General features: G+C 41.5%; 1 protein-coding gene across 7 annotated transcripts in view; it reads right to left on the bottom strand.

The window, feature by feature from the left end:
• The window catches only part of TBL1X (transducin beta like 1 X-linked), a 2,018,721-nt gene that overhangs the window by 378,645 nt on the left and 1,612,655 nt on the right, over positions 1 to 27,421 (bottom strand). For all 7 annotated transcript variants that reach the window (XM_044072565.1, XM_044072569.1, XM_044072563.1 and 4 more), the window contains one exon: positions 15,938 to 16,199. In XM_044072565.1, the coding sequence (XP_043928500.1) occupies positions 15,938 to 16,199 (262 nt within the window). The remainder of the gene's footprint in view (positions 1 to 15,937; positions 16,200 to 27,421) is intronic.

Below are 27,421 nucleotides of genomic sequence, written 5' to 3'. Positions count from 1 at the left end.
TGACTGGCAGTAGATTTTTATGAAACGCCAAGGTGCCAGCTCAACGCCCAACCTTCAACGAAGGCATGCCCATTTACGCACGCATGTCTTTCTAACGTTAACCAACCGCGGGGAGGACATGCAGACTCCACACAGAAGGCACTCCAAAGCCCAGACAAAAATCGAACGGGAGAACCTCTTGCTGTGAAGTAACAATTGCTAAAAATAAAGTATGGATGGAAAAATATATGAAGAATTAAGCATAAATAAGGAGAAAAGTAAGGGATTTGGATTTGAAGGTATGACAGGAAGTGAGGAGTTCAATGAAAAATATATAGATATATTAGGAATAACATTTGGAAGGAATTAATACAGACAATTGTGGAATAATGTACTCGAAGTATAGGATATGACATTTTTGGAAATCATATAGATTTTCATATAGAAAAAAAGCACACTTGTTGAACACCATGGTAATAGGAAAACTGCTTATGTTGCTAACATCTATATGATTCCTATTACGTATAAAAAAAGGAATTGATGATTATGTTCTCCTTTATATGGGGCTCTAGACTGAATCCAGTCAAAAGAGGGATTCTGTATATGAAAGAAGAGCAAGGAGGTTTGAGTTTAATAAGCCCAATAGTACATGCAGCATGTTTAATTTTATATAAGCTATTAAAAGGAATTATGAAGGAAAACAAAAACTTGATAGAAATGATACTACATTACAAATACTAAGAATTGTGTGAAGAAATGGAAGTTAAAAAACAAAGTAAAAGCACTGTGAATGAAGAAATGAAAAATTACCAAAATAAAATTGTGTTATGCAAAATAAAAATATATGTGAGAAAAACAGAAAGGAATGGTAATCAAGTATTATGAAAGCATTTGATTGTATTGATCCATGGAAAGACTTAGAAATAGATAAGAAAAAAGCCATAATGATGAGATATAACAACTATAAAAAGATTAAAGAAGGTAAAGATTTTTTATGGAGATTGTCTATTAGAAAATTGCTGGTTAAGACAAATATGTCATATAAAAAAAGGAAGACAGAATATGTAATAAATGTGGAGAGTTTGAGACTACCGTGCATATGTTTTTGAAATGTGAAAGAGTTAATAATTTGTGGAAAGAAATATGCAAAGATAATAGGGTGAAAAGTTTGTTAAAAATTGAACAAATAAATATGGACATAATAGAATTTGGTTATTATGGTGCACGTAAACAGGAAGAAGTGAAGAAAATGGACAGAGTAATATTTTATGCTTCATGGACTATATGGAATGAGAGACTAAATAAACTTAAATGCAATGGAAAATGCACTTTGACAAAGACTTTGGATGTTTTGGTTGTGGATAAAAGAGTTGGGGGAATGCTTAAATTGAAGTTTATAATATATGGAGATTTGTAAATAGAGATAAATAATGTAACTATGTAATGTATATATCAATAAAAAACCCTACTCTTGGCAGTAGGGGGAAGTGTGTGTGTGTGTGTGTGTGTGTGTGTGTGTGTGTGTGTGTGTGTGTGTGTGTGTGTGTGTGTGTGTGTGTGTGTGTGTGTGTGTGTGTGTGTGACACAACAGACTTCCTGTTCCCATTTCAGGCAAGGAGGCGGCCTGGAAGAACAGGGAAAAAGCTTGGCCGATTCAGCTTTTACTGAAACTTCAAGTGAAAGTTAGTGAAAATGCAGTCAAAATGGTAGAATCGCTGCCAGAAATGTTCTGAAATGATTTGAGAGCAGATAAGTTGTTATTGATTGGAGAGGAGGTTGAGGAGGAAATGGAGGTGAATGCAGATATGGAAATGCATTGAATCAATAGAAAAAGTGGAAAATGCATTGTTTCAACCCTCCAGTTGAGTGGATTGCAGGATGTTTATCAGCACGAAATGATAAACCAGAATGAGCCAGAAAGTAGAGCTGCAGTATCCTGGAGTGAGTTTATGAAGAGAAGAGAAGAAGAAAATGTGCCAGCGAATGTTCCAGAGAAAAAGACTTATGCTAAAACAGTGGGAGAAACTGCCAAAGAGGAGAGCGGAATAAAAGAAACAAAAAAGAAATTTGTGGTTTGGGTGAGCAGTAAAAAGGAAGAAGGTTTAGACAGATATAAGGTCTGGGACAATGTTATAGTACCACTGGGTGTCAAAGTTGAAAAGGTAAAAGCTTTCATTTTAATTAAAGAAACATTTTGTAACTTGATATTTGAAACTTTTTTTGGGGGGGGAGGGTTATGAAAAAAAGAAAAAACAGACTTTCCATTGTCAGAATATGTTGTACAACCTTTGTTTAGACAAACAAACAAAAAAAGGGTTTTGATTCAGTTTAGAAATGAAGTGGAAGCAAAGGAGCTGAAAGACACCACGCAAAGAAGTGATGGACACTACTAAAATATATGATGAAAGAGGCCTATGAACAGGGAGATGGGAATGTGGAGGTACTTTAAAAATGAAAAATGACAATGTGATACATATACCTAGTATTATTAATGTTCATGGTAACAGAGGGTTTGTGAAGTACACAGGACAACCTAAAACATGTTATTTTGTGGAAAGAATTATCTTTTAATTAATTAATGTGACAAAAAAAGTCATTTAAGTGGTCAAACAGACCATAATGCAAAGAAATGTCAATTAAAGTGTAAAACGTCTGGCAATACAGGGCCATTCATGGTTATAATGTGAGATAGAGACATAAGAAAATAAAAATGAAAATGTAAATCAAGTTATACAAGAAAAATAAATAGAAATGTTATACAGGAACTTATACCACAAATGGAAAATGTAGAAGTTGCCTTTAAAATTAAATAAAAAGATAAATAAAAAGAAATAGATGAGACAAGTGAAAAAGAGTCAGAGTGCCATGTGGTAAAAGGCAAGAAAAATTCTATAGGAAAAAGAGCTTGAGAGAGAAAAAGAAAGTTTAAAATATTATAGTAAAAGAAAATAAGACAGATAAGGGATAAAAACATACAAAATATAACTGTTCAATAAAACTGAAAAGTTTAGCTTTAAATGTGAACAGTATTAAAAAATATGAAGAGGAGAAATAATATTATCTATTTGTGTGCAACTGCATATGCTCAAATAATAGTGTTAGAAGAAATTAGGCTGTTAACGGAAGAAGAAAGGGTACAAACAGAAAGGCTTTGGAATGGTACTGTTACTTGGAATACAGGTAAAGAAACCTGTTCAGGTATACGTATACTGTTTAAAGAGAATATAAAGACAGTAGATGCAACAATAATAGAACTAGGGAGAACTGTAGTTGATCTGAGAAGAAAAAGGTATGTACATAGGGTTACAGATTTATATGTGAGGAGAGAAACAATGTTTAAACGTATACTTAATTATATTTATGTGAATATGGATATAACAACCGCCAATGACTTTAATTGTAACCTAAGGAATAAAAAGGAGGACTGTGATGTTAAAATAGAGAAATTATGAGGAGTGGACAATTAAAAATGTGGGGTAATAAACACTGGATATATAAAAGGAATAAAATTAAGACATAACTTTATTACTTTTTAATATCACAAAGTTTAGAAATTACTCAAAAAAGGAATAAAATATACTGGATTTTCTGATCATGGGATTACTTGGATAAAAATTCATGAAGAGGAGGAATATATTAAAACAGGGAAAGGAATAAAAAGAATTAATGAAAAAGAACTGGATATAGGAGAAAGAAAAAAGCTTATAGAACTATGGGAACAACATATTAGAATGAGACCTTTCTATAAAAAGTGGACTATGTGGTTGACACAATTTAAAAATAAATATAAAAAGGTACTTTTAGAATGTGTAGAAGAGAAGAGGAAAAGAAAAAAAAAGGAATACAAAGTATTAAGTAAAGAACTTTTTAAAGCTTTAGTAGAAAAGGATAGAATATTATATGAGGAAGAAAGATATACAAAGGAAATCAAGAAAAAATAACTTGTTATATAAACAAAATATTGCTTATAAGGGAAAAAAGAGGAAGTAGGACCATATTTATGTAATAATGACAGCTAAAAAATAAGAATTAAAAAAATAAAGAAGGGAAACAAGTTAAGAAGCAAGAAGGAATATATGAAATAATTAAGAGCTATGTATTAGATTTATATGGCAAAAGGGAAGTGTACATAGAACAAATGTATGATGGTGAGAGATTTAATAAGGAAGACAATGAATATTTAGAGAAAAAATAAATTTAAAGGAGTTGAATGAGATTATGAATTATATTAACATAAATATAGCCATATGATTAGATGGGATTGAATATATGTATAAAGAAATGGAAAACTGGCAAAAAAAGAAGTTATGTACTCACTATAATGTTCCATCTGAGTAGTTATACTTAATTTTCTGCAACCTGTGGGTATTCGGATCCATATTGGATCTGAGCCGGCAACATTTTATCAAACATCTGCTCTAAGCTCCTCCCCTTACCCATAATCCCTCACATCTCCTACCTTCCCTCAGATCGTGTTTGCCACTAATCAAACTATTAGCAGCTCAATAACACTAACCTAGAACAGGTTCGGGGGAAGGAGGGAGGGACGGTTGCAGAAAAAGAAGCAGAACTACTCAGATGGAATGTTATGGTGAGTACATAACTTCTTTTTCTGAAGTAGTTAACTTCCTTTATCTGCAACCTGTGGGACAGAGTCCCCAGCTACCACAACTCCTGGGAGGCCCTCATGGAAGGATATTCCTGAGCACCGCAGAGCCAAAGGATGCTCTCCCTCTAGAGATGAAATCCAACTTATAATGAGAAATAAATGTATGTGACCTTGCCCGGGTCGCTGCTGCACAGATATCATCAAGAGAAACCCTAGACCAAAAGGCAGCAAGAAGTTGCCATAGATCTGGTAGAATGAGCTTTAATAGGACCAGGTGGGGATAGGCCTTTATCCCTATAGACTTGCAGTATACATTGTGTAATCCATCTAGCTAAGGAGACCTTGGAAATGGCCTTGCCCAAAAAGGGTCTGGAAAAGGACACAAATAATTGGTCAGACTTACGGAATTGTTTAGTCCTGTGTAAATAGAAATTAAGCTGTCTATGAACGTCTAGCAAATGCAGCTCATATTCACCCTTGTTCTGGAAATTTGGAAAGAACACAGGCAGACTAATCATCTGGTTAATATTAGACTTGGAAGCAACTTTCGGTAAGAAAGAAGGGTTCGTACGAAGCAAAACCCTGTCTTTATGACAGATCAAGTAAGGGGGCACAGCAGACAAAGCTTGGATCTCAGAAACCTTTCTAGCCGAGGTAATGGCCACTAGAAAAGCTGTCTTCCAGGACAGGAATTTCAAATCTACTGACGCTGCTGGTTCAAATGGGGGTGCCACCAATGCCTGTAGAACTAGGGTAAGGTCCCAAGGAGGGGTGGAATTCTTGACAGGGGGACGCAAAAGAAAAGTACCTTTTAGAAAGGCCTTGCACAATCTCAAAGAGGCCAGAGCATTCAGATTTTCGCCAACATGTAAATTAGATATGGCTGTCAGTTGTACTTTCACTGTAGAGGAACTAGCCCCTTGTTGGAAAATATAGGACAAAAACTCGAACACTGCAGGAACCGAGGCTGTAAAAGGATCTAGGTTTCTCTGAGAAGCCCAATTAGAGAAGCGGTTCCATTTGCTGCGATAAACTTTCCTAGTGTAAGCTTTGTGGGATGCCACTAGAATACTCTTTAGTGAAGGTGACAGACCAGGAGTCCTAGCGATCAAGGGAACTGGAGCAAGCAAGCCGTCAGTTTGAGGCTGTCCAGATCGGGCGGACTGATGCCTGAGGGATGAGAAATGAGATCCGGGCAGGGATCCAGAATCCATGGAGGAGTTAATGAGACCAGAGGAAGGGGAACCACACCTGACGAGGCCAGAACGGGGCAATGAGGATCACTTTGCACCCCAGTCGGTAAGCTTTCTGAAGAAACTTCGAGATGAGAGGTAGCGGGGGATAGGCATACAGTAACCCGGGAGGCCAAGCATGGACGAGAGCGTCTCTGGGTGAGTCAGCTGGTGAGGGAATCAGAGCAAAGAACTCGCTGCACTTGCGTTGGAAGGAGATGCGTAGAGATCGCAGCATGGGTGACCCCACACAAGGAAGATCTCCTCTGCTACTGACTGTTTCAGAGACCACTTGTATGGCATTAGAATAGCCCGACCCAGTCTGTCCGCTAAAATGATGGAGCATCCCGGCATGTGCATTGCAATCAGAAACAGACTGGTGGAAATCACCCACTCCCACACTCTCATGGCCTCACGGCAGAGAGGGTAAGATCTGGTCCCTCCTTGTTTTTTGATGTACCAGACAACAGACATGTTGTCTGACTGAATTGCAATCGTCCCTGGGGGAAGAACAGCATGAAAGGCTTGCAACGCTAAAAGCACTGCCCTCATCTCCAGAACATTGATATGTAATCTGGTCTCGGTCTGGGACCATGTGCCTTAGACAGTCATTCCCAAAAAGTGCCTGCCCACCCGAGCTGTGGCTTGGGATGGGGTTAAGAATGGACAACCTGCCAAGATTTCCGGCGACTGGAGCCATCAAATGAGAGAAATCTTGCAGGTTTTGCTGATCCATATAGGGTAGTCCATGGGGAGGTCTAACCAAGTCCACTGAACTGCCAGGGTCCACTGAAGCACCCTCATGTGAAGGCACTCACATGGAAGAATTGAAATTGATGTGGCCATGGAGCCTAGGGCTTGGAGAATGTCGCTCGTCATCGGCGTCCTGGGGCCGAGGATCACTGACACATGGGCCCGTAGGTTCTGGACCCTGTGCCGAGTGAGAAAAACTTGCAATAGTACAGTGTTCAACCGTGCTCCTATGAATTCCAAGTTCTGTGTTGGGTTCAAGCGGGACTTGGAGATGATGATGGTAATCCCTAGATTGACTGCAAGATGCTGGAAGGAGTCTCTGGCCATGCAAAGTAGATGCTTGGTGGCAGCAGCGAGGAGCCAAAGGTCTAAGTAAGGAAACACCTGAATCCCCTGAAGTCTCAGGTGAGCTGCTATGACTGCAGTGACCTTGGTAAACACCCTGGGGGCTGCGGTGAGACTGAAGGGTAGGGCTCTGAACGGGAAATGATTGGCTCCCTGCTGGAAGCGAAGGAATCTCCTGGAGCTTCTGCAAACTTCGATGTGGTAGTAAGCAACCTGGAGGTCTATCGAGCACATCCAGTCACATTCTCGGAGGTAAGGAAGAATGGACTGCAAGGTGACCATCTGGAATTTCTGTTTGGCTACACACAGGTTCAGGGTTGACATGTCCAATATGGGTCTGAGGTCCCCCGTCTTTTGTGGCACTAAAAAGAACCTGGAGTAAACACCTGATCCGGGCTGATCTGGGGGGACCGGTTCGATGGCCCGATTGTAAAGCAGCTTTGGAATTTCATGCGCTGCAACCTCCTTTTGAGCGGGTGTAACATCCGGGAGGCACTTTGATTGGATGGGTGGAGTATCCTCTGGATATTATTTGGAGCACCCAAAGGTTCATCGTAATGGACTCCCAAGCTGTTAGGTGCAATGACAATTTTCCCCCGACTGTCTCCAGAGTAGAACAGTCGGGCAACCCCTCAGGGTTGCTGCGCGGGTCTATCCGAGAAGGTCTCCCTAGACCCAAAGTTCCTCAGGCCCCCACTGCCTGTGGGGCGGCATCTGTCTTGTCTCCCTCTGCCTCTAGGGGACGGGTTGTCCTGAGTGTCTTGGGAAAACTGAGATTTTTGGAACCACATCTTCTTCTGCCCTCTCTGACTCCTAGAAAAGGATCTTTGAGGGCTAGAGAAGTGGACTTCAACGGCAGACAGAGTCTTCCCACCCTTCTCGTTCTGGACCAGGGTGTCACGAACTGTCTTCCCAAACAGGGAGGAACCGTCAAAGGGAGCATTTGTGAATGACGCCTTTAAGGGGTCCGCGAATTGACAGAGTCTGAGCCAAGCGTGCCGCCTCATGGCTACGCCGGTCCCAGCTGCCCTAGATGCTCCTTCCGTGGCATGGGAAAGAAGACACATGGACGTGTTCGAAACAGATTTCACAGTCAACATTTTCACAGAGAACAGTCGCTTGTCCTCTGGTAACAAAGACTCTGGGGGGCAACACAGTGAATTCCGTGACTAGGTCTCGCTGGAGTCGAATGACGTGTGCCAAATAATTCAGTGCTTGTATGGAAAACATCACTGAAGAAAAGACTTGCTTCCCAAAACGATCCACCACCCTAGACTATTTGTCTGGAGGGTAGACCGAAGAACTTTCCTGAGCCAGTTCTCTCAGTGGCAGCTGCCACCACCAGGGGATCCCTTGTACCAGGCCTGTCTGTGGGAGGAAAAAGGATCCTGTCTGGGCATTTGGGTATTGGCTCTATGCTGTCAGGCTCCTTCCATGCCTGCGTGGTAATAAGATCCACTAATGGATCTGCAGGAGGGGACACCCAGGATGTAGATGGGCCTATCCTCGGGAGGTGACCTGGGGGAACCCCCACCTTCATCCAAGTCAGTATCTTCTGTGAGGAACTCGGGGGAGTCCATGTGCCTCCTCTTACAAGAATGCTTACGGGGGGCCCCCTCAGTGGGACTCTCTGAAGAGGGCTCGTAAGTCACGGGGGTGTTTCCACGATGGAATCCACCTGGTGGTCCTCTAGCACGGGCTGTCTCTGGGACAAGCTGATGGGAGTCGTGACCAAATCCACGGCAGCCTGGGCGGAGTCCGAGGCAATGGGCTGGGGTCTCAATCCCTGGGAGAGTACCCTATCCACCATGTCGAAGGCCAAAGGAAAGCGCACCTCCTTGGCAACCAGCAAGGAAGAAGTTCTCCCCGGCTTCATCGTAACGATCGGAGCTGAGGCCAAGGTAGCTAGGGTTCTGAAGGAATAGCTCGGATCCGACAAAGTCGGAGCCGAAGACATGTCCATTCCCTCGGATCCTGCTGCCTGTTCTCGGCCCCGAGAGTTGCTCAGATCTGAACAAGTCCGATCCGAGGAACTCAAGGTAATGGCTGGCATCGAGGTTGGAGGAACTGTCGGTGCCGAACCCCCAGCTCCGAGGATCCTCGGATCCATAAACCCCAAAGCCGCAGGTCAGATCAGGGAAAGAGAGATAGGATGGAAGAAGGGCGTAGAGGTCCCCTCTCTGGCTGGAGAGGGGCCTGGCAAGACTCCCATTTGGATTTGGGTCCGAATGAATCTCCACATCATCCTGTCCACGTCAGGCTCCGAGAGACTCCAAGTCGACTGCGAGGAGACGACCGACTCAGATCTGGCCCTGTGAGATGACCTCGAAGAAGGCCTCTGGTCCGAAGGCTCAGTCGGCTCTGGAGAGAACCTCAGGGAATGGAGCCAAGGAGAAGTGGTCCTAACAATTTTTGAAGGTTGTCTGGGAAATGGCTCCCGCTCCGGAGATCGCTTGCGGTGCCTTTCTGCCCTTTTCTCTTTCTCCCTCTTGTCCTTATCCTTTGATTTAGTCCCCGTCTCAGCAGGTTTAGAGGGAGGTTGAGGGCTGTTGGTCGGCTACTGGAGCCGATGTCGAGGCCGCCGTGTCTAAAGCAGAAACTGGTAGCTGGCCCTTAGCTACTAGTTTCGCCTTCCTCTCTTTTAAGGCCCTGGGGTTGAACCCTGCACACACACTACATGGCAGGCTAAGGTGGGGAATGCCCAGGCAAACAACACACAGAGTGTGGCCATCAGCCAGTGAAAGCTTGTGGCCACACACTGTGCATTTTTTAAATGTTGGTTTTGGCTGGTCAGCCATAAGCACATTCCACTCCGCTAAACCAAAAACGCACACATACCAGGGTTGGTTTAGGCCTAGTCTACCTCAAAAACACAAACTTTCTAAACTACGTTTTTTTTTTTTTTAAACAACAAACCAATGAAATGACAAAGGGGAGCAAGGGTTGCTCATAAACAATTGCTCTCACACACTAAATATATACACCAAAAGTTCCACTTACTACATCCAACCTGGAGCTAGAGAGACCACGATGCGAACGCATGAAGTGGCAAACGAGATCTGGGGAAGGTAAGAGATGTGAGGGAGTATGGGTAAGGGGAGGAGCTTGGAGCAGATGCTTGATAAAATGTTGCCAGCTCAGATCCGATATGAATCTGAATACCCACAGGTTGCAGATAAATTAAGTTAACTACTTCAGATATGATATTTATACAGGTAATGAATGGATAGACACCGGGATTAAGTATAAGGAAATGTGTACGGGGTTTTAAAATTTATGTAAAAGAATGGAAATAAAGATGAGATAAAAAAAATGACACCTATAATGTTAAATAATACAGACTATAAAGTTTTTATGAGAATAATAGCTAAAAGAATGCATTGTAAAATGGAAAGGTTATATATCAAAATGTGTATGGAAGAAAGGGAAACCAGGCTTTGTTGTGGTCAATAAGAGAAGTAATTGATGATATTATTAATAAAAAGGAGAAGTAAAGGTTATAATAGGTGATGTAAGTAAGGCATATGACAATATCCAATATGAATCATGATGGAGAATTTTGCAGGAGTATAACATAAGTGACAAGAACCCACGGTGGTGGTGCTGCGGTAGCGTTGTCGCCTCACAGTAAGACGCTGTCCTGTTCGATTCTCAGCTAGAGGGTCTTCTGCATGGAGATATGCATGAGTGGGCATACCTTCGTTGAAGGTTGTGCATCAGGGCTGGTAACTCGGCATGTAAAAATCAACTACCAATCATTAGCGGACCGGAGTTCCGCTGTGGTGACCCCTAACCGGGAAAAGCCGAAAGACACAAATCAAACAACATAAGTGACAAAATATTACAAATTATTAAATCAATATATGATAAAAATGATGTGAAATTAAATAAATGATTGGATTGCGGAAGATGTGAAAATAGAGTGTGGAATAAAACAAGGATGTCCAGCCAGCAGTGGGATATTTTCATTAGTCATGAATATAATAGTTGTAGAAATAAATAAAATGACAAGTAATGGAGGATATAAAATGAAGAAGGAGGTAAGGAGGTAAAAATACAGATAATGCATGCTTATGAAGATGACATTGCAATAATTGCTAAAAATAAATTATGGATGGAAGACATAAATGAAAAATTAAGTATTATATTTAAGAAAATTGGTTTAAGTATAAATACAGAGAAAAGTAAATGTGTGGTTATGAAGGGATAATAGGAGGGGTAGAATATAATGAAAAGTATATAGATATATTGGGGATAGTATCTGGCAGAAGTGAATATAAACATAAGCAATAGGACAAAGTTATTAACGGAATCAAATTAGCACTTTCTGGAAAACATAGATTTTCATATAGAAAGAAAGCACATTTGATAAATACTATAATATTGGGTAAAATAGCCAATGTTGTAAACATTTATATGATACCAGTGAAGTATGAAAAAGAAATTATGACGGCAATAATTTCATTCATCTGCAGTTTGAGACTGAACCCTGTAAAGAGAGGAATTTTACATGTGAAAGAAGAGCAGAGGAGGCTGGGATTGATAAACCCAATTGTACATGCAGCCTCTTTAAACATGTATAAAGTATTAAAAGGAGTTATGAAAGATAACAAAAATCTGGTAGAGACAATGTATGGTAAATGCACGCAACTTTGGGAAGAAATGGAAAATAAAAGTGTCAGTAATGAAGACATGAGAGAATTTCATAGTAAAATTGTGTTATGGAAACAAAAAGGAACGCAATAGAAAAGAACAGAAAAGAACACAAAAGAATGGCATGTTAATATTATGAAATCTTTTTTATTTTCTTGATCCATGGAAAGAGAAACAAGTAAGAAAAAAGGAATGATAAGAAATACAAATTATAAAAAATTAATGCAGTGATTTTTTGTGTAGGTTGTCTGTAGGTAAATTACCAGTAAAAGCAAATATGGCATACAAAATAAACAAGGTAGAACAAGTGTAAAGAATGTGAAAGAATTCAAGAGCTGTGGAAAAAAGTATGTAAACATGATTTGGTTAAAGATTATATGAAATTTGAAATTATATAAATGGATATGACAGAATGTGGTTATTATGGAACAAGACGTCAAGAAAAGGGAAAGAAAATGGACAGAGTTATATTTTATGTAACATGGACAATATGGAACGAGAAACTTAATGAGCTCAAATACAATGGTGAATGGAGATTGCCAAGAATATTGGAAAAATATGGTTTTGGTTGTGGGTAAAAGGATGGGGGGAAATGCTTGAAAAGAAGTTGATGTACTGAGTGATGTTTTTTATGTAAATGTAAATATGTGAATATGTAAATAATATGAAACGTACGAATGCTTACAAATAAAAAAACTACTTTTTGATAGGTATCATGGGTCTTTTACATCCATTTCAGTTACCACCAGCTCAAGAAGATGGGACCTCAATTTAACATCTCATCTGAAGTTTGACACACTAAGGAGTGGAGCATACCCCTACGCTATATTTCAGTGTCAGCCATTACTCCACCCGGTGTGATAACAGAACCCACAGTCTTCCGTACCAAACACTGAACACAAACTTACTATACTGTAGGCTGCCACTGAGGTGATTCACATATCCCTAGTTTGCTTCCTAAGATTATTCATTACATGGCAGACAACTATTTATTACAGTCTTATCTCTGTGTAATTATACTGTATGCACACACTATAAGCTTTACCAGAAGTCTTATCTTGTTCCATTTTCCTTGGTTACTTTTTTAGTATAAAAGCATCCTACATATTGTTTTAGTTTCTCACTGCCTGACTGAGTGACTGATTGTGCTGCTGTCTGTATCACCTCAGGTGTTGAAATCAGCTGCAAACTACAGAAACATGCCTCTCCACTGCATGATGCTTACTCCCAAATTGCATCATCACAATGCAGGACCACATGACTCAGAACAAGGAAGGAAATAAAGAAGTACCTTCTTCAGCATGCAGGAAATACAAACACAAGTTTATCAAACTTAAATGCAGGTGTTATGAAGACACTAATGTGAAGTAAAGTCACGTTTTTCAGAATGCCCACTTTACCTGATGAGTGCATAACTACTTCAAAAACAAATGACAATTGTTTTGCTATACTCAGCCCTCATCAGACCAACTACTGAGTACCATGTCCCCCTTTGGTATATACCTGACTAGGGAAATGCAACCACTGGGGCTTCCTCTGAGCTTCATCTTAAAAAGAATACAGGGCATAAACAACATGTCCTACATGAACCACCTTAAAGCTTTATTCCTGTACTCTGTCTCCTGCAGACTTCTGAGAGACAATATATGCCTGGCTAACAAAGCATCCCCAGATCCCACTCTGATGGACCTGTTGCACATCTGCAAAATAAATAGCATCAGTACTACCCAATCTAGGGACCTAAATCTCATCTGCAACATAAACAGGAAATGTTGGGAGGACAGGTAGATTTTCCAGGAGACTAACCCTTCCCTGGAACAGGCTTCCCATCCATACGAAGCAGTGTTTTTCCTTAACTCAATTCAAGTGTAACTTGGAAGAGTAGATGGGGAATTGGAATTTTACTACTGCTCTGGCCCCCATGTCTCTGGTAAACAAAGGCAGCCAGTAAATGCTTGACCACACATATTCAAGCCTACATATACCTCTTAAAATTACTCTAGCATATCAAAACTTGACAGATATATTTTGGGGTCATTAGCTTAGTAATTACCTATAAAATATCACACTTCCTTTTCTGTACCTTTAGTCATATGAAGGGGACTTGAAATGGTTCTGGGAAAGAGACAGACAAGTTGTTCAAAACATACTCAGCACTACAAATCATGGTAATCCATGGGAAAACAATGAAAGCAGTAAAGTTCCACTGGCAGTGTAATATAAATGGCAGTAGTGAGAGTCACAGTTATCTAAATAAAAAGGAAAGCATCGTCCTTTCTTATCTCTAGAATTGGTCATAAAAAGGTGATTTGAAATTGATTTTGGTAAACAGATGGAGGAAGTTACAAGATAAGATTACATCAAGATGGTATACCCCACGATGGCCATTTTGTGGTAAAACTTACTAAAAATAGGTTCACAAATTTGCAAGTGTTCTTCACTAGATGTGGATTCTCATGCAACCAGTATAATTGTCCCTCCTAAGCATGCATCTATTGCACACAAGTATATCATGTATACACACATTATTCATGATTTATGAATTTTGTGCAAATATTAAAATGTAAAAAAAAGTCTCTATATATTAAATGTTGAGCTTTAGACATCTTTATTCAAATTACACTCACACTGTTAAACTGTAAAAACAATGCATGTAAAACATGCTTTGTGGTTGTGTGTGTAACATGTTTGCATGACTGTGTTATACATGCTTGGGTTACAGCTGACGGAGGTCAAATGACCAGGCCACTTACCTGATTAACAAACAGAAACAAATAAGAAGAGCTTTAAATGATTCTGATACATTAAGCAAGCAATAATGCCCAACAGGGCGTGTGTTATTGTGGAAACAGTTAACACACCCTGGAGGGCATTACTGCACTTAAAGAAAGGGCTACCACTTAAATTCTTTTTACTATATATTTTTGATATAGTTTTGATGTAAAAAAGTTCTTCCACCTAATGTTTTAAACTTGCTTCAGTATATGTAATTTTTTGTTGGAGGAATCACTTTACATCCAAAATATAAGTTATACAAGTATTTAATGTCTAGAGACACACATTCAGAAGCACAGATATACATATGCACACACATTCAGAAACACAAATATACAGAATCTCACACAAATACATATATGGAAACACACACGTGCAAAACACTCAACAGCAATTTTGTTTATCCTTAGATTTCTTCTTGTGAACAAATGAATGAACCACAGAGTAAATAAAAGCATTGCAATTCTTTGCCCCCCCCACCCCCCACCCCACACGACTTTAATGTTCATGGCTTTGTTTCTGTAATAAAGACACTGAGGACTAAAGTCAGTCAATAATGCCTATCAGTAAGAGTTTCATAACTCTTAATTTGTTACTAATACCTGTTGATGGACTGCCTGTTGTAGACGCCATGTTTTGTCTGTCTCTCACTCATAAAGCACCCACACAAGCACAAATAAATGCAAACACAAACATACACACATTTTATATTTTATTATTTTCTTTATAGTTTTATGCTTTTAGAAAAAATGTATCACTTTCCTTGTTGTCACTAAGTGCTGCTCTTGGGTTTTCTTGCTATTTGACATTTTGCTACAAAAATTGTGTGGTCTCCCAGGTGGTCTGTTTTTGAAAGCAGAGAGAGTTTGTGAGAGAATGTTTCTTCGCCCTGTTAAAGTATAAGCTGCTGACCACTTTTATTTATTCTTTTAACAGGCTGTTTAATCTCTCAGCGAGTCCTGCATCTTGCGGATAGTAAGAAATATGTTAAACCCAACTGATGCCAACTTTTATGGCCCATTGTTGTACTGTTTGTCTGGTTAAGTGGATGCCCTCATATCTTTGTATATCTTACACTGTTTTAGTTTTTTCTTTTCATTTTACTCTCGCTATAGAACAAACAGCTGTTTAGCAAACATAAAAATTGTGGATGTTTGCTTCTTAATTGTCTGAGCTTCACAGCAGCTTAATATGTTTCCATGAAGTGGCAGACTTATTTTCCTGCGGGCATTTCCTGTACATTAACACCCTGCTGGAGAATGTTCATTCTCCAATCACAGTTTAATGTACAATTTGCTCATTTTCTAATTAAACACAAAATACATAATTTTTAAGTTTCAAGGCAGAGTTCTACTTTAAGTTGGTAACCTAGCAACAGCCTCAAGTGAAAAATGCCACCAGTTAAATGGGTTTTCCCAGGTATTAGTTATGCAAAAAACAGGCAACCTCCTACATCATAGCTTATTTGCATTATCATCATCTGTGCAATGGCCTAACATTTGCTCCATTGTTTACAGGAAAAAAAAAAAAAAAACACAAATTAGAAATCTAAATTACAGTTGAAGTGCTGAAGTTATAAGGTTTTACTTACTCAGTACATGTGGCACCTTCTCTCCATTCACAGTGGTGTCGCTGTTCTTTGGTGTATTTTGTGGAGCAGCATTGGTGGTGGTGGCGGTGGTGGTAGTGGCTGTGGCAGTAGTTGTTGCGTTGGTAGTGGCTGCAGTGATTGCAGCTTGCTGCTGTGCTAACTTCTCTCGAAATGCTTGTTGTCTGGTCTGTACAACATCAGGCATTACAGCATCTATAAGGGACAATGACTCAATTGGCCTGCCATCAAACACTGTGCCATCCTAAATAAAAAAGAAATGGGGACAGAGTGGAAGCAAACTTTAATGCACAATGAACCATACATATTTAAAAGTAAAGATGCACTATTTCTGTTGTGCATATCCAATCAATTGTGAACTGATAAAAAAATAAGATTCGCATTATATGTTTTGCAAGCTTTAGGTTTTCAAAAAAAAAATTTGATTGAGAAGAAAAAAAGTACTTCTGCTATGCTTCCATAGGCAACGCAGCTGGAATGTGCACACATATTTGAATGTACTGAATTAGTAACAGGTGCCATTCTAAACTTCTGCTGCTTACAAGCTTTTCTACTATTTTCGGTATGCATGTGAAACGGCATAATAAGAAGTGGCACACAACACGTTTCTAGAAGAAATTAAGAAATGCAAAGCTTGGAACTGGATCTCAAACAAAAGCACAACTACATTCTACAAAGCAAATCAGAATTATTTTAAGAAATACATGCTCAAAACTGAACCACAGCTTTATTTACATAAAAGCACAAACGCTAACTGCCATGTATATCTGAATAATGATGCTTCCACGCCAAGACGTAGCAAATTGTTTTATTTACATCTAATGTTATAGTAGTTAAGCGCTTTCACCCATTACATATGGGCTTTATCAGAACTACTGACACAAATTCAGCTGTAGTTTAAATAAAAGTTTTGGCGCCAAATGGCCGTTTAAAAAAAAAAAAAACTTCCCTTAAAGATATACACTCTACATTGATAGAATGCTCAGCATATCACCTGAGTATTAACAATAATATTAAAAAAAAGTTTTATTAAAAATATAGATCCCTGATTCTAATATTACTTGAATGAACATAATATTAAATCACAACTGTAACAGCACTCTAGAATATTAGTGTGTTGATATAACTATTACTACACATTAATATAAACACACAAAAATATTACCACACTAAAAAGAAAAGTAAAAAGGATAATAGATAATATAAAAAAATAATAAATAATGTAGAAAGTAATAAATACCAGCAGTATAACAATATGTTGTGTAATCCAACTATAAACTGAATGAACAATGTATATGAATATAATCATCATATGTTTAACCCGTCAATTTATAATTTCCTTACCAAAAGTGGTTTAATGGATATGTGGTCATTAAGACCTGGCAAAGTTGAAGCATCTGTATACAATTGCCACCAGACCTCCTTGTAACCCAAGGTAGCCTTGGTGTTACCCCCCAGGATCAAATTGATAAGTAATATTATTAGAATCTGGTATCTATATAAGTATTTTTTAATAAAACTTTTTTATTATTATTGTTAATGCTCAGGTGATATGCTGAGTATTCTATCAATGTAGAGTGTATACCTTTAAGGGAAGTTTTTTTAAAAACTGCCATTTGGCGCCAAAACTTTTATTTAAACTACAGCTGAATTTGTGTCAGTAGTTCTGATGAAGCCCATATGAAATGGGTGAAAGCGCTTAACTACTATAACATTAGATGTAATAAAATAGGTTGCTACATCTTGGCTTGGAAGCATCATCATTCAGATATACATGGCAGTTAGCGTTTGTGCTTTTTGTGGACTACATTATTTTTGTTGACCAACGCTTTATTTCTTCAGTTTATTTACATAAGACAAGCAAGCACAGCTAATGACAGAGACCATGGGCACTGCGTGTCCAAAGAAGACTGTGGTTCTACTGGCATAGCACTTGGCTTTTACAAAGATGCAGTTCTATATTTTTCCCCACTACAACATAACTTACTAATCTGTGTGCACAGACCTCACATTTGTGTCACACACGGATGAATCCTTGACCTCTACCCAGCTGGCCGAACCCAAGTAGTAATGCTGGCCCTGGTAACACTGGCAAGGGAAAAAGGGAAATGAGTGACTATGTTTTGACCATCCTGGGGGGGGGGGTGATGGCATGTGTTCTGGCACTTCTGTTGCTCCAGTATTATAGGGTGAAGGAAAAATAACATAGAAAAGTACAGTTGTGTGCACTTACCATAAATGTAGATGTTGTGTATTCACTGTTGCAGTCATCACACTTGGGTTATCTGCCTGCAGGTAGACCTCAGTCGGCCAGAATACCAGAGACTTAGTATTTCTGCGTCAGCTGCTGTCACTCCAGGACTGACGTCAGGTCATCAGGGGTATAAAAACAGGCAGCCGACGCCATTGTATCAGTTTTTTGTGCCCCAAATATCTGGAGCCCCCTATAGGGAGCTAAGTTATTAGTTGGGGAAAAACACCACCAGTAAAAAGTAAATACCAATATTCCTGAAAAGGGGGGAGGGTAGTAAAAGGCATAGAGAGTTTAGAGAGAGAGAGAAAAAACAGGGGGCTGGAGGGAGGGAAACCAGGACTGCAACAGTGAATACACTTGAACATCTTCATTTATGGTAAGTGTACAGAACTGTACTATGTTCTTCATGTTTCACTGTTGCAGTCACCATACTTGGGTAGAGTCCCAAAGCTGTAGAAGGGTGGAGGCAGTCACGAAGAGTTAGGGCTGGCTAGAATGCCTTGCAAGACTGCTGTTGCAAAACATGCCCTGAATTTGGAAACGATAGGCAGGTGGTAATGCTTGGTGAAGGTGTGAACAGAACTCCAGGTAGCAGCTTCCAGGATGTCCCTGGTAGGGACTCCCCTGAGGAATGCTGTAGAGGCAGAAGTTGCCCTAGTGGAATGTGTTCTGACCCCCTGAGGAGTTGGTTTCCCATGGTGCTTGTAGCAGAAATGGATGCAATGTGCTACCCATTTGGAAACTGTTTGCTTTGAAATGGCCTTGTCCTCTGGCCCTGTTGCAAAGCTGACTAGTAACTGTTCAGATTTTCTGAAGGGCTTAGTCTTATCAAGGTAGAATCTGAGCTGTCTGTGCACATCCAAGGAGTGCAGGATCCTTTCCCCTTGATTTTGAGAATTAGGGAAGAAGGTAGGCAAGTGGATGGATTGACTGAGAGCCACACTGGACACCACTTTAGGCATAAAGGAAGGGTTAGTCCTGAGGGAAACCCTGTCCGCATGGAAAATAATGAAGGGTTCCACAGCCATAAGTGCTTGTAGCTCAGACACTCTTCTAGCTGAAGTGATGGCTAGAAGCAAGGCTGTTTTCCAAGAGAGGAATTTTAGTTTTGCTGATGCTGCAGGCTCAAAAGGGGGTAGCGTGAGCTTTTCCAGTACAAAGTTAAGGTGCCAAGCAGGGGTGGGTGCTCTCCATGGCAGCCTTAAGTTGTTTGCCCCTCTCAGGAACTGTTTGATAAGACGGTGAGAGAAGAGAGGTGGCTCAATGTTGTAATGAGCTGAAATGGCAGAGGCATGGCTCTTAATGGAGGAGAAGGATAGGTCTCTGTGGAGTACATCTTCTAAGTAATCCAGGATTAGAGGCAGGGAGGGTAGGGTTGTGTCCTCTCCTTTAGATTGAATCCAGGAGCAGTACCTTTTCCACTTATCAGCATAGGATGTCCTTGTACTGGCATTTCTGGCTTCAAGGATGACGTCCAGCACCTGCTTGCTTAGGCTGGTTACCGGGGTGGAAAATTCAAGGAATAAGCCAGGCTGCAAGATTTAGGGTTTGCAGTTGCAGATGCAAGATGTGTCCCCCCCTGCTGAGACAGCAGGGTTGGGTTCTGGTGTAGGTGCCAGGCTTCGCAGGAGTGGGTACCAGTGTTGGCGTAGCCAGTCCGGAGCAATCAGAATTGTCCTTGGTCTGTCCTGTCTTATCTTGAGCAACACTCTTGAGAGGAGGGGCTGAGTGGGAAAGGCACAGATTGAGAGATTTACCCACTGGAAGGATAGGGCATCCACTTTCCAGGCCCTGCTGTGAGGTGTCCTGGTGCAGAATCTGCTGAGCTGGTGATTGTAGGGGAAGGCAAAGAGATCCACCTCTGGGGTCCCCTATTTCTGAATCAGAAGGTTGAAGGTTCGGGGCTCTTAGTTGCCACTCGTGTGGGTCTAGGAGATTTCTGCTTAAATTGTCTGCTAGTGAGTTTTGTCTGCCCGGCAGGAATTGAGCTTGCAGATGAACCTGCACTGTCCAAGGCTGTGTTCCACCGGGCCATGGCTAGCCTGCAGAGTGGGTAAGAGTGGGTTCCCCCCTGCGTGTTGATGTACCACATAAAGTACAGTTGTGTACACTTACCATAAATGTAGATGTTCAAGTGTATTCACTGCTGCAGTCATCACACTTGGGTTATCTGCCTGCAGGTAGCCCTCAGTTGGCCCAAATACCAGAGACTTAATATTTCTGCGTCAGATGCTGCCACTTCTTCCATGACGTCAGGTCGTCAGGGGTATAAAAATAGGCAGTCGACGCCATTGCATCAGTTTTTCTTGCCCCAAATATCAGGATCCCCCAAATAGGGAGCTAGTATATGGTGGGGAAAACACCACCAGTAAAAAGTAAATACCAATACCAGTAGGAATAGCCACAGAGAGGAGAGAGAAAGAGATAGAGAAACCCAAGGGGCTGGAGGGAGGGAAACCAGGACTGCAACAGTGAATACACTCGAACATCTACATTTATGGTAAGTATACACAACTGTACTATGTTCTTCGTGCTTCACTGTTGCAGTCATCACACTTGGGTTGATTCCCAAAGCTGAGGAATGGTGGAGGCAGTCAAGAAGAGTTAGGGCTGGCTAGTAGGCCTTGCAAGACTGCTGTAGCAAATCCTGCCCTGGATTTGGAAAAGATAGGCAGGTGGTAATGCTTGGTAAAGGTGTGTACAGAACTCCAGGTAGCAGCTTCCAGTATGTCCCTTGTAGGGAATCCCTTGAGAAATGCTGTAGAGGTAGATGTAGCTCTAGTGGAATGTGTTTGACCCCCTGAGGGGTTGGTTTTCCATGGTGCTTGTAGCAGAAATGGATGCAGTGCGCTATCCATTTGGAAATGGTTTGTTTTGAAATGGCCTTGCCCTTTGCCCCTGTTGCAAAGCTGACTAACGGCTGGTCAGATTTTCTGAAAGGCTTAGTCCTATCAAGGTAGAACCTGAGCTGTCTGTGCATGTCCAAAGAGTGCAGGATTGTTTCCCCTTTATTTTGAGGATTAGGAAAGAAGGTTGTCAAAGGGATGGATTGGTTGAGAGCCACACTGGACAACACTTTAGGCATAAAGGAAGGGTTAGCTCTGAGGGAAACCCTGTCAGCATGGAAAATAATGAAGGATTCCACAGTCATCAGTGCTTGTAACTCAGACACTCTTCTAGCTGAACTGATGGCTAGAAGCAAGGCTGTTTTCCAAGAGAGGAATTTTAACTCTGCTGAAGCAGCAGGTTCAAAAGGGGGAAGCGTGAGCTTTTCCAGTACAAAATTAAGGTGCCATGCGGGGGTGGGTTCTCTCTTTGGTGGCCTTAAGTTGTTTGCCCCTCTTAGGAACTGTTTGATGAGAGGGTGAGAGAATAGAGATGGCTCAGTATTGTAATGAGCCAAAATGGCAGAGGCACGGATCTTAATGGACAAGGATAGGCCTCTGTGGAGTAGTTCTGCTAGGTAATCCAGGATTAGAAGTAAGGAGGGCAGTGCTGTGTCCTTTCCTTTAGACTGAATCCAACAACAATACCTTTTCCACTTTTCACCATAGGATTTCCTAGTACCGGGCCTTTTGGCTTCAAGGATGATGTCCAGCACCTGCTTCTTAGGGTTGCTGGTGAGGTATTTAAAGAATAAGCCAGGCTGCAAGATTTAGGGTTTATAACTGTGGATGCAAAATCTGCCCCTCCTTCTGTGAAAGCAGGGTTGGGATCTGGTGTAGGTGCCAGGGTGGCACCGTTGTCAGGCTGCGCATGAGTGGGTACCAGTGCCGGCGTGACCCGTCCGAGGCAATCAGAATTGCCCTTGGCCTGTCTTGTTTTATCTTGAGTAATTCTCTTGAGATAAGGGGCAGAGGGGCAAAGAAATAGATTGAGAGGTTTTCCCATTGAAAGGATAGGGCATCCACCTTCCAGGCCCTGCTGTGAGGGTACCTGGTGCAGAATTTGCTTAACTGGTGGTTGTTGAGGAAGGCAAAGAGAGCCACCTCTGGGATCCCCCATTTCTAGATTAGAAGGTTGAAGGTGCTGGGCTCCAATTTCCACTCATGTGGGTCTAGGATATTTCTGCTTAAGTCGTCTGCCAGTGAATTTTGTTTTCTTGGCAGAAATTGAGCTTGTAGACAGAACTTGGTTGTCCAAGGCTGTGTTCCACAGGGCCATGGCTAACCTGCAGAGTGGGTAAGAATGGGTTCCCCCTTGCTTGTTGATGTACCACATAACTGTGGTGTCTTGTTTTTATCAGCAGTTGCCCTGGAAAGAGTAGGTATCTGAAAGCTGTCAGGGCATTCTGTACAGCTAGCATCTCTTTTTGACTGATGTGCAGGAAAATTTGCCTTGGGCTCCAGTGGCCCTGAATACATTTGCCCACCATGTGAGCCCCCCCCCCCCCCCATGCATAATCTGATGCGTCTGTGGTTAGGGTCTGGGCGGCATGGGGTTGAGTAAAATGCAGTTCCTTGTTGTGGCTGCATGCTTCTGCCCACCAAAGGAACTCTGTCCTTAGACAAGGTATGATAGGAATGACTGTTTCCAGGTCCTGAGAATGTTGGCACCAAAGACTTTTTAAGTACTACTGAAGTTTCCTCATATGCAGTCTTGCATATGGAATTATCAGAATACATGAGGCCATGAATCCTAGGGCTTGCAGTATTTTTCTTGCAGATAGATGGGTTCTGGTGGCCATTTGTTTGAAGTAGTCTGTCAGATAGACCTGTTTTTCTGAAGTGAGGAATGCCATCTGGGAAGTTGTGTCCAAGCTTGCTCCCAGGAATACAATCTTTTGACTGGGTACCAGTTGTGATTTCATTTTGTTGATCATGTACCACAATGAAGTTAGAAGGCTTTTTACAAATGTCAGGTGCTGAAGCAGCAACTCCTGACTGTCTGCCTAAATTGGGCAGTCCAAGTACGGGTAAATTTGGATATTTCTCTGCCTGCAGTATGGAATGGCTGGAGCCAGGCATTTTGTGAATATCCTGGGCACAGTAGATAAGCCAAAGGGAAGTGCAGAGAACTGATAATGCATAGACTCTGCCCTGAAACGCAGATATTTCCTGCATGACTCTCTTATGGGGATGTGCAGATAGGCTTCTTTTAAGTCTAGGGTGACTAACCAGGCATCATTGGCTAACATAGGGAGAAGCTGTTGCAGGTTGAGCATTTTGAATTTTGGTACCACCAGGAAGGTGTTGATAATGGAAAGATCCAGGATTGGAGTGCCAAGTGCCCTCTTGTCTAGGTACCAGGAAAAGTCTGGAATAGAACCCTTGACCTACCTGTTCCTCAGGAACAGGTTGAAATGCCCTTATAGAGAGCAGGGATTGGACTTGGTTTTGAGCCTCTGCCCACTGGTTTAGAGGGAGGTCTGGGAACGCTTTTGGGGTTGGCAGTGAGAGGAAGTAAAATTTGTACCCCTTGGATACAATGTTGAGGACCCATCGGTCTTTGGTGATGGGAATCAAGTTTTTTGCATGAAGGGCAAGTTTTCCCCATAGGGGCACAAGCAGTTGGGAAGAGGAGGGGACTGAAGTCGAGCAATCATTAGGAATTCTTTCTGAAAGGGGGTGGTTTTGCACTCCCTGCTTTAGAGGTGGATGCACTCCAGTGCTTAGATCTCTGTATACCCTGAGATTGTAGTCTGGGTGGTCTGTTTCCCCTGGGTCTAGTTTGAGATGGCCTTGAGGGGGCTGGAAAGGACCAATGTTTTAAGGGACAATGCCTACTGAATCTAGGAGGCTGTACTTGCAGGAATTCTTTGACTGTCTGCATAGATTTAGCTTTTCTTCCACCATCTTTTTAAGAACCTTTTCTGCTTTGGTGCCAAACAGATTGTCCTTGTTCAAAGGAGTGTCTAGTTACTTGGATTTGACATGATCTGGCAAGGTCTGCTCCTTAAGCCAAGCATGTCTTCTCAGTACAGAAACAGTGACTGCTGCCCTGCAAGATGCGTCTAGGGTGTCAAAGCCACACTGCAATGTATGCTTGGTGACTTGGGTTTGCAGAATGCATAAGCTCTTGCAATTCTTTATTTTCTGCACAGTCTGTAAAGGTAGCTATTTTTTGCTTAACAAGTCCCATAATATGTTGTTGGTACTTCAGCATGTGAAACTGACAATTCAAAGCCCTAATGGCAAGAGTTGCAGAGGTATATACTTTCTTACCCCATGGCAAGAGTTGCAGAGGTATATACTTTCTTACCCAATCTGTCCAAAGCTCTGGAATCCCTGCCCGAATGGGTGGGATTCATAGCTGTAGTTGCCTTGATACCCTTAGGCCCCTGGGAAATGAACTCTGGGTCAGTAGTAGGATTTTTTAAAAGACATTTGTGAGAGTCAGGAGTAAGAATGGGTTCCATGAAGACATCATCAACAACTTCCAGGACTGGTGGTATTGCTAAACGCCTGTGTTGTGGCAAGTCTAGATATTCTCTGAGCCTCTTTTTGGACTGAGGATAATCTTGGCATTCCCAGTGGAAATGCTCTCTTCAATGTATGTAAGGTTTCACCAAAAGAAAAATCCTCTGGAGGAGAGGCAGAGGGAATGGATTCCTCTGCATCAGAATTCTCATAAGCAGATAAAGGCATGTCTTCATAAACAAAAACCTCAGTGTCTTCGGACTCTTGGTCTGTTGAAGCTGCTGGGGACTGGTCTCTTTTTCTCTTAGCAGGGGAAGGCTGACTTTCCCTAATCAGTATAATAAGGTCTTCTGCCATTCTAAGCATTTTACTTTGTGGCAAGGGAGCTGCATGCGTGTTGGTCATAGGTTTTCTAGGCGTAGCGCGTACTCTTGGCCTTAGAAACTCAGTAGTTTTAAACAGAATTGAAGTAGTCAGTTTGTGTTGAGCATCGGTAGTGCGAAAAACTTCCTCAGAAGCCAGTGCCTGCTCAGTGGCTCCTGACCCATCCAAAGTAGAGACATCTGCCGGTTCCATAGTCGAAGAAGAGTCTCCAAATAGGTCTCGGTAGAGGCCTGCAAATCCACTGAAGCAGGCATCAGGGGCTACGAAAGCACTTCACTGAGTACCGGCAAACTGGTGACGAGCTTAACAGAAGCGTCAGCATCTTTGAACCTGCGCAGTCTGTCTCTGCCTTTATCCTTACGTTTTTTCAGAATATTGGTAGTCGGATGGCTTACCGAACTCATTTCAGAATACGGAGATCGAGAATGAAAGTATTTAGCTACAATAAGGGCCCGACAATGAATGGTTTGGCCGTTGAACAAGGGGCAAAATCGACAGTGAGGTACGTCGTGGTCTGGGCCTAGACAGGTGACGCAGTAAACATTAAAATCTCGTTGTGGTACTTGCTTTCCACAGGCAAGACAATTATTAACTTATTCTGACATCGGTTAGAGCAAGAAAAAAGGATCCCCAACGGGGTACTTAGCTTTAGAAGACTTCAGGATGATTCAATTCATAAACGAAAACTCAGGTAGCATCCGACCAGCACTTGCGAATTGCTTCTGCTTCAGGCTCTACGGCAAGACAGACTGATGTAATAGCGTTGGCTGCCTATTTTTATACCCCTGACGACCTGATGTTAGTCCTGGAGCAACAGCAACTGACGCAGAAATACTAAGTCTCTGGTATTCAGGCCGACTGAGGGCTACCTGCAGGCAGATAACCCAAGTGGGATGACTGCAACAGTGAAACACGAAGAACATCAGGTGTCAGTATTGGCAGGGATGTGTACTACGGCTACTCATGCCAGTGATGGTAAGCTCTTGTATATGCATGCAAAGCAGTATGCATGCACAGAAAGCAGGGCATTAGTAGCCCTTTCCATTATGCAAGTGAACACACCATAACAAGGGTTGGACTAAGAACTTAACATAGAAACGGCCTTGTTAATCATACTGGATGTGAGCAGGAGCACAAAGAATTTTCATGGCTGCATAGATAGTCTCCTCTGGATGGCTTGCCGCACAGTCTACAATTTTGTCTCTTTCGGCTTTTCCCGGTTAGGGGTCGCCACAGTGGAACTCCGGTCCGCTAATGATTGGCAGTAGATTTTTTACGTGCCGAGTTTGCCAGCCCTGATGCACAACTTTCAACGAAGGTAGGCCCATTCACGCATGTCTCCACACAGAAGACGCTCTAGCTGAGAATCGAACGACACAACGTCTTGCTGTGAGGTGACAACGCTAACGCAGCACCACCACCGCAGTCCCCACAGTCTACAATGCATCTCTAATTTTAATGCATCTCTATTATGGGGAAAATATTTGAGGCTCGCAATAGAAGACATGATGGCCAGCAGGTATGGCGGCAAAAAAAGCACAAATGGGAAAAAAAACTAACCCATGTGTAGAATGAGAATTATATTCCACACGCCTTCATATTTGCTAAAAATGTTTTACACAATGGAAAGATCTCTTGAAAATTCACCCCAACATCCCAGAACACAGATCAATACTGACAAAATTTTAAGTTGCATATGGACTGAAAGCCTGAAGAGTAGCCTCATCTGTCAGATGAGGACCACAACATTTAAACAAGATTTCCATCAGAGAGAAATCACTCACACTTAATGACTTTCTACTGAGGGACTCGCATTTGATTTGCACAAATGAGAATAACAGAGATTTTTATTGTTATACTCCTTTTTCTAAAGAGAACACGAGTTTTAGCTCGTCTTGGATTGTAAATGGGAGGGAGTATTGATAGTAAAGTTGTACAGTCTGACTCACCCTGGTTGGCAGCCTTGATATGCCAGTTATATCTCGCATGTAAATAGTTTCTGATCATCTTGGCTTTCTTGCATAGCTTTGCTCCACTCATTTTTAATACTAATATGTTATGCATGGAGCACAGTGGATTACACTCTGATATCTGGAAAAATCTATTAAGCATTCTATTGTGAGAGACCCAGTCTTAACAAATATTAAACACCTCCTGCTTCACTTGTTAAAATCAGGTATTGCACTAGGCACTTAAACCTGCCAGTACTAGCCAGCAAAACAGCAACAGAACTCAGAGCAGCCTTCTTTCTGATCTGCCAGTAATCTGTCCCAGACTTTCTTTGTAAAATAAGGAAAAGTGTTGTGTTATCTTTTGGACAAAGCTCGCCAAGTGCTTTATGGCTTTTAAAGCCGGTAAAACCCTTATTGCTTTTTTTAATTTTTTTTTTCTTAAACTAGTAGTACACAGAGCTGACAAAGCTCCATGCATTACAAAGAATTACTACATCAGGTCTCCGATCATAGCCCA

Source organism: Protopterus annectens, chromosome 5.part0 (assembly GCF_019279795.1).
Source record: "Protopterus annectens isolate FY-2018-M chromosome 5.part0, PAN1.0, whole genome shotgun sequence".
Lineage (NCBI taxonomy): Eukaryota > Metazoa > Chordata > Ceratodontiformes > Protopteridae > Protopterus > Protopterus annectens.
The sequence above is the reverse complement of the archived record's forward strand: the minus strand, read 5'-3'. Positions and strand labels throughout refer to the sequence as shown.